We start from the raw sequence: 8526 nt of genomic DNA, 5'->3' as shown, positions 1-8526 counted from the left end.
CTAGAGGCCAGTAGTAGCCTGAGTCCATTGGTGCACTGGGGCAGTGGAAGTCCCGCAGCAGCACAGCGTTGCTGGAGGGCTCCTGGCAGCATCCCCAGGCTTGGGCTGGCCTCACCTCCACAGCTGGAAGGGTTGTCAGCCTCTAGGTCTATGTGCAAAATTGGGTTTGCAGGTCACCGGATTTTGTTTCGAGAGCTTGAGTCAGTGGCAAATTGGAGATTATTTAGGGAATTTTCTCGCTTTATCTTTTTTTTTCTTTTGATGTTGCAGGAAATATTCAGGAAGTCATATTACAGGAACACTTGGAAAAAGAAGATGAAATTCTGGTTTCCTTGGCTGGTTTGAAGCAGGTATAACTATCGCTTGGCTTAACCTTCTTGTACCATTCAGTGCTATTAATTCCTTCCTTTTTTCCTCCTTTTTTATTCTTTTTGATTACTGCTGTTTTGTCTTGTGGTAACTCTTTTACTAATACTAATGCGTCAAGCATTGTGGTATATTTTTATTTTAAAAGGTAAAACTCAGCTATAAAAAGTTCTGCAGGCCTCGAACCAGAACTGAGGCAGTGCAACACCGAGTTCCGGACTTAAGCCACACCATTGCTTTTCTTAATGCAAAGTGTGCATGCTAGGCAATAATCATCCTTATGTCACCATGATTTAAGTGTGATGACACTTGAATGTCATTGAATTAAAAGAGAAAATACTGCGTACATAAAATGAGAATGCTGCTGAGCATCTGTAGCTCTGATTATACTGCCCTCTGCTCCCTCAAAATACATTTTATAAGGAACAATGTGACATATGTTAAACATATAATGAGGTAGGGTTAATGTTAAATTGTTAAATTTAAATTGTTAAATCTTAACAGTTTCATTCTCTTTAGATTTCTTGGATAGTTGTTTTCCAGACTCTGATACAACTGCATTTCACTGCTATTTATAGATAGGAATATTGACTTGCTTCCTGTCTCTTCAAAGCACATTTTTGGGGGAAATGGTGTATGAAAGCATGCTGCACAGAGCTTTAGAAAATTTACAGTTCCTCCGAATTTCTAACTTACATCCTTTCCCCTCCCATTCAACAACAGATCAAGGATATCCTGAAAGGTTCATTGCGTTTCAACCAGAGCCAGCTGGAAGCTGAAGAAAATGAGCAAATCACTATAGCCGATGATCATTACTGTTCCAACAGTCAGAACAAGGGGACAGGTGATGTCCTAAAGGGACCTGTTATGACAAAGCAACAGTTCATCTCAGGACGACAGGTAAGCTAAATACATCTCAAACAGGCCATTGATGGAATTAGTCTTATAGTTTTTGGAGTCAGTCTTCCTTTAGCATCCCCAGACATTACATGGGAACATGCCAGCATTCCTGGTGCATATGGGAGCCATGGTTAGAAGTGTCTCTTTAGCTACTGTCCTACTCCCAGCAATTATTTTTATTGTAGCCTTACGCTCCACACACAGGTATTTCAGTGTTACGCAGTGTTAGGGGGGGGTTCTTTCAGATTGTCAAATCACAGAATCACAGATTAATTTCCTACAAAAAGATGTAAAAACTGGAGGTAGATGTTCCTATATCAAGTGTTCCCATATGATTATTCTCATTGTCCTTGTCCTCTGGAACCCCATTATGTAAGAGCTGATTAACTGCATTGCAGTGTGTTCACGGCCAGTGCCAGAGAGGAAATAGCGAGGAGGTTGCTTTTACCTTCTATTCCATTGTATTAACTCTCTCCTTGAATCGGTAAACAATCTTTTCACATGCAAAGCATACAGTCACAGGGAAAGTTCATGCACAGAAAGAGGTGTTTTCCTTTCATGTTAAAAGGTCCCTGTCTGTCTAAGGCTCAGTCTGAGTCAAATGTGATCTTAAGAACAAGTACTTTGTATATGCACATTTCTATATTGGAGTTCTGTTAAGTCTGCCACCCCACTACTGATACCCACACTTGTAAATCAGTGGCAGCACTATCACCTCGGAGTCTGAGTCTGCAATCAGTTTACTTTTGACAAGTTTACCTAGGAACTATGGGAAATATTTATTCATTTTCAGATGATCACACAGGGTTGCTTTGATTTATTACACACAATCCCCCTGAGTTAGAACACTATGTTAAAAATAATATTTTTATTGCATTTCAATATTAGAAGCAATACCAAGATTTTTTAATTTTTCTTTTACTTAGTAATGGCAGGTTCAAAGAGCAAAGCTTTGCTAGAAAGCTTACATTGCTTGTTTAGCTGTTGTCATTACAATCACTACTTTCTGCCATAATAAAACCATAGGTTAAACCGATGTAGCATATTGAAGTGTTCATATAGTGACCTCCTATTTTTGCTCTTTATCTCCTAGCATTTTATACAAAGTACCTTTTGCTTTCTTGCCAAAATGGCCAATAGTACTTTTTTGATTATTTTTACTTGGATTTATTCTAGAAACTGGAAGGTAGAGTGTCATATAAAATGCCAATATGCTGTACAAGTGTGTGCAGGCCCTACACATGCTGGAGCAGCCCTTGCTCAGATGCTGGTCTAAACCGTGTGTCACCGGAGGTGCTGGGGCTTTGCACTTTGAGTATGGAGAGTGGAGCAGGTGAAGCCTGGTCTGCACAGGTTTCTTTCCAATGGAAACTTTTGGGGCGATGTGTAATGAGGTCTGGTCTTATCCCAGTGTTTAGTCAGGGTGTATACATCCAGCCCCAGGAACTGAGAGGTGTCCGTGGGTCCCACAATTGCAGAGGCTGCTAGTAAGTCAACTACGAGCAACGTGAGTAGAGGTGGTACAAGCTGAGCTCCTGCAGAGCATTAATGAGGCTTCAGCGCTGCATGGTTTACGTTTGGAGGTGCAGTACATTCATACGGATTAGTCTCCTCTCCTCTTACCATCTTACCGGAAGTTCCAATTATGACAATGAGCAACAGCCCCTTTGACAGAAAGAAAGAGAAAATATTAGGGTTAGAAATGGCGGTCCAGGAAGACTGTTAGGATCCCGACGGTCTGTGCTGTTTCCGAGCCCGTCGTTCTTTAACCGCCGTGTCTAAAATCAAACAAAGAGAGGAGAGCTTTGGACCCCTTTTAATAAAACACGGGAAAATAAAACTGCTGAATTCAGTGGGCTGTGACATTCGACTGTTAATTGATGGGGTCAATTGTTGGCCCAAACTGGGCCACGGCCCGGGCTTTTAGCTCTGCTGAAGAAAATGGGCTGCACTGGTGCCCTCGGTCAGGCCGGGAGCACTTACTGAGAGCTGCGGGGGGATTCAGAACCAACCACTTCTAGACCATTTAATGCATTTCTTGCTAAATAAATTTTACTGTATTTACATTTTCTTTGACTTTGGTAATGCATGTAATTCTGTTTGATGTGACTTATACTGTAGAGGTTTTTCTCTGGTGAAATTATAGGGATGTTTTCTAGGACAACTGGAAAAGTTACAGGTGTAACAGATTAAAATCTGATCTTTTGTTCTTGGTTGTTATATAAGTATAAATTATTTATCATCTTTACTTTTTTAAAAAGTGCTCTGCCTCTTTTTTGCCTCAAAATCCCTTTATGGAAAGTGAGGATAAGGATACAGCCCTTCTTTGGAAAGGAAAGCTGCAAAATTAAAAATGCAAAAAAATTAAGATAAAGGCTCAAAGAAATAGAGCATTTTTTGGAATGTTTGGCTTTGGTAGCAGTGTGCAGTTGACAAACAGAAGGCTTCTGTTGCTAAATAATGAATGATAATTAACACATTATCTTGCCTTTATGTCTGTTCAAAGAAGGAGGCAAAATGAGCTGCCGTTCTTCTAAGCTTTCTTGAATTGTATCTTTACAGTTAGTTTTAACTCATTCACAGTATGAAGGCAATTGAAATAAGCCTGGTCCTAGTAGCTGATAATCATCAGGAAAAAAATGTTTGGAGAAGCCATATGGCAATGGGCGTAAGGTTGTTAACTTTCAAAGCTACTGGAAGTATAATTCTGTCATTTTTCATTTATTCAATAGTGGCAGCAGATGGGAGAAAACATGGTTCACGTCAGCATGAGTTTCCTGAAACAGAAACAGGCAGAAGAAGAAGGGAGGAGGTATTTTACCTCTGGAAATACCAGTACCAAAATACCAATGTATGCCAGGGATAGACAGACATTTACAGGAGGCCCCTTTATAGCATTTTGGAGTCAGTATCTATGCTTTGCTGCTTCTCTGTTGCTTCAGTGCTATTGGTCTCTTTAACTGAACCAAAAAGTGTGGGTAGAACGAAAAGTAACATTGCGAAGCATAACACTAACGACAAGAAATTGAGATGAGCAGTTTTCTTTCCTTTCCCTTTATTAAAGGGCAGGATGCTTTTTTAGCTGCACAGGAGAACATTTTTGGAAGCAGAATTTAGGAAATTGCAACACCAGTGCAAAGTGTTTATGACAGAGGGCCCTTGCTGGGGCTCACTGCCAAAAGGAGGACACCCTGTTAGCATCCTTGGGGGTGCCAGCAAGGAAAATACTGATTTCGCTGGGCAAGTGTGTCACTAGCTAACATCTGTGTCACCCCACGCAAGGTGGAGCCATCTCGGATGTGAGGACTGCAAGGACTCAAATAGCGTGATCTTGATAGCTTGGAATAATAAAGTGTATAATTTTGCAAAATGAGACGGTACTGCATTCCCTGAGAGCTTTTAAATAGAAGTGTGGAAAGAAGCCAGGTGAATTATGCAGCAGTGGTTGTTTAAAGGAATGTATATTTCTGTTGTACGGGGGCAGGGGGGGCACAAAGGGCTAAAATTTTGAACATGGCATTTAGAGCTCCCAAAATAAGCTTCACCTGGCCCTGTCTTGTGGTTGCGCTGGGTGCCTACAAAATCAGGCAACTACTAACGTGAACCTCATGAGGGTCAACAAGGCCAAGTGCAAGGTCCTGCACCTGGGTCAGGGCAATCCCCGGTATCAATACAGGCTGGGGGATGGAGGGGTTGAGAGCAGCCCTGCAGGAAGGACTTGGGGGTACTGGTGGATGAAAAACTGGACATGAGCCAACAATGTGCTGATAAAAGGTGACCATATCCTGGGCTGCATCCAAAGCAGCGTGGCCAGCAGGTCGAGGGAGGGAATTCTACCCCTCTGCTCTGCTCTGGTGAGACCCCCCCTGCAGTACTGCCTTCAGCTCTGGGGTCCTCAGCACAAGAAGGACATGGGCATGTTCGAGCGAGTCCAGAGGAGGCCACAAACATGATCAGAGGGCTGGAGCACCTCTCCTCTGAAGACAGGCTGAGAGAGTTGGGGTTGTTCAGCCTGGAGAAGAGAAGGCTCTGGGGAGACCTTAGAGCAGCCTTCCAGTACCTAAAGGGGGCTTATGAGAAAGATGGGGACAGACTTTTTAGCAGGGTCTATTGCAATAGGACAAAGGGTGATGGTTTTAAACTAAAAGAGAGTAGATTTAGACTAGGTATAAGGGAGAAATTCCTTACTGTGAGTGTGGTGACACACTGGAACAAATCACCCAGAGAGATGGTAGATGCCCCATCCCTGGAAGGTCAGGCTGAATAGGGCGCTGAGCAACCTGATCAAGTTGAAGATGTCCCTGCTTATTGCAGGGGGTTTGGACTAGATGACCTCTAAAGGTCCCTTCCAACCCAAACCATTTTGTAATTGTATGTTGGTGGAGCAGAGCCATGGTTGTGTGCTCTCTGTGTCCTCAGCCCCCTGGAGATGGCAGCTGATTGACAGCTCATGAAGACAGCATTTCAAACAGACTAGATGAAAGCAAAAGGCTAATTAATAGCAAATGATGTCTCAGCTCAGAAATGCTTAAATGATGAAGTATCTCTCATTGTAGGATAGATCTGTTTGTTTTTAACTTCATGGAAACTTCTAGAAGTTGTTGATGTTTGAACTACCCTGGCTCTAAACAGATCAGGAACTTTGAGATCAATTTTGATAGCACTCAACACAGGGTAGTTGATATTTCTAAAAGCAATCTGCTCAGTTTGGTATGAATTTTATTAAGTCATCTGAGGAAAATTAGTTAGTATCAAAAAATAATAGATGTAAATTACTGTCAGTTTGACAACTGACTTACACTGGGACCTTTAAAATTGTAACCAATACTCTGGACTTAAGATATTTCCATTTGAATGATAAAGTATTAATTACAAAACAGAATACTATATATTATTATACCTAGATGATAATATAATATTATTATACCTAGGTACTGTGTAGATAACACACAAAAAGTTATAAAGTATAAAACCAGGATGATTTAAAAATTCACTGCAAAGGGAGATATTTGAATTCTTGTTCATATAAATTTTGGAAGGGAATGGGTCAAAATTCTGTATTTGAACATATTTTCACATTTAGCTGATATTTATCTTGTTTGTGACTTTTAACAATTTGTAACAACTATGTAAATAACGACCAAAGACTTCCAGCTCCCTCGTTTCATATTACAGTCATTCTTAATCACTGGTGGGTTTTGCTCCCTGAGCTACTCTACAGTTCCCTTTCAAGAACGTTCTGATCTATAATCAGTGCAATGGAAAAATGCTTTCAGCTGTAATAATAAATTTGGCAAAATAAGTTTTGCTGGAGGCCATGGATACCATAACTCCAAGTTGTGGCTTGCTGATACTGATGATGACCTCCATACTCCAATTTTATGTGCTGTGCTGAGGGTCTAACTTTCTCTCATTCAGATTATTCCTGTTGTTCCCTTTTGTAACTGGGTGGTTTTTTTTCTCTAATACCTACAATCTCTCTTTTACCTCAAAGTGAATTTGCATTTTTTTTGTTTGGTGAAAGTCACAGCTGAAGGGCCTGTAATTGCCACACATGTTGACATGCACATTTCACCAGCTGCCCCTCTACTACTTCTCCTTTTTCTCAGTCTCGCATTAGTGTAATCAAATATATTGGTTTCTGTATCACATCACTTCAGGATGCTTGTCAGATTGCATTATTATTCTGAAAAAAATTGTGTGAGAGCAGCTAAGAAAGCAGTCATATCCTTGTAGAGGAACATAGCGCTAGATGGGAGTTGAACGCATCTCTTGCAGAAGAAAACAAAGTGGTGTCCATTTGAGTTGCAACCAAGCTAATAGGCTGATTTCTTGTTGATTTCTCAACAAGTGAGCAATCCCACTCTGCTATATATGTCAGCCTTCCCTTCTAATTATATACAGCTTTGACTGTGGAAAAGATGGGTTTCTCCTGAATATGGCTGGTTAGAATATAAGATTGAGAGTTTGTAGAGAGTTTGCTGGTACACTGATGTGTAGTCTTGATCCACTACCCAAGGTCTAACCAGACAGAAGAGGGATTCCTGGACCCTCATTTTCTTGTAGAGTTAGGAAATACTCGACAGCACAGCCTAGAAGCCCTGGGAGCCCTGATCTGTCAAACCTGAACTGGTGTACACTAAACCAGGTCTATGTATGACTTAGATTCCACAGATCAGGGTTTTACTAGGAAATTTTATTTCAAACCATTCTCCTGACAAGCTCCAAAATGACATTGTACATGCAAACGGGCAACAAATTCCTGAATGCTAATTTATTAATTACTACAGAATACTAACAGCAGTGAGAATATAATTGCTGAAAATCTTCACGACTGTAATGTATGTGTTAGATCCCTAGCTACTGTGATCATGACACGGATGCACTATGATCATGAAACATGTAAGACTGTTATACACAACAACATATTTCTAGAGTATTAAGTTTTATGCTTTTGTAAATAACAAATAAATTAATATCCACTTTATTTTTTACTTCTTGATTTGGGCATTGTTACTTTCGGGTAATGATTATTCCTTTATCCCATTCCCACATCACTGACATGCATCATAAACCTCGTTAAGTGGTAAAACTGGTACTAACTTTAAGTCCTCTGTGTGCCCTTACCTCACAGACTACGACTGATTTGAGCACTAATGAGAGCAAGAGTGCTGATAACTATATTATGGTTTCCAAAGAAGAGGAAGGAAGTAGAAGTGCTGTCCCAGAGCCAGCGCAGTCCCTTCAGGCACATAAGGAGGCAGCGGTGAAGCCAGAAGCTCCGTCTCGTTCTTCTTTGATATTCTCTGACCCACTGATGGGTTCCATTTCAGCCTCCTCCAGCAACCTGAGCTCCAGCCCTGATGACGACAGTAGTAATAACAGCAAAGATTCTGACTTCGCTATTGTCAGCCCACTGGACATCTAAAGAAACAGGCTGGGAGAGTTTGGGGGGTCGATCATTACAACTCAGCTCAAATTCCTATGATTCCACGGGCTGGATAGTTCTTTGGAGTAGGAGGACAGAAAATAGATAAAGGTAACCCATTTCAGCTGCCAAAAGCCTAAATTGAAAAAAAAAAAAACAAACACATGACGAATTTGCAACTTTTCAAAATAGACATCTTTTAATAACTGCCTTAAATAAAGATCCAGTAAAACCCAGTTCTAATATACAGTTATTCTTAGTTATACGGTATCTTACTTAGGAGCTTTGTTACTATACAACTGTTGCTTTCCCAAAACATAGAATAGTATGTG

General features: G+C 40.8%; 1 protein-coding gene across 1 annotated transcript; it reads left to right on the top strand.

Annotated features, from left to right (window-relative positions):
- Positions 1-270: 270 nt before the first annotated feature.
- On the top strand, positions 271-8279 carry LOC104160631 (TBC1 domain family member 5-like; the record flags this gene model as incomplete). The annotated part of the gene is made up of 3 exons (XM_009698806.1): positions 271-350; positions 1090-1266; positions 7901-8279. Coding segments are annotated over 3 exons (551 nt in total), but the record flags the coding sequence as incomplete, so codon positions are not given.
- Between the last annotated feature and the right edge of the window lie 247 nt (positions 8280-8526).

Source organism: Cariama cristata, unplaced genomic scaffold (assembly GCF_000690535.1).
Source record: "Cariama cristata isolate BGI_N322 unplaced genomic scaffold, ASM69053v1 scaffold29474, whole genome shotgun sequence".
Classification (NCBI taxonomy): Eukaryota; Metazoa; Chordata; class Aves; order Cariamiformes; family Cariamidae; genus Cariama; species Cariama cristata.
Note: the sequence above shows the minus strand (reverse complement) of the source record. Positions and strands in the feature narration are given on the sequence as shown.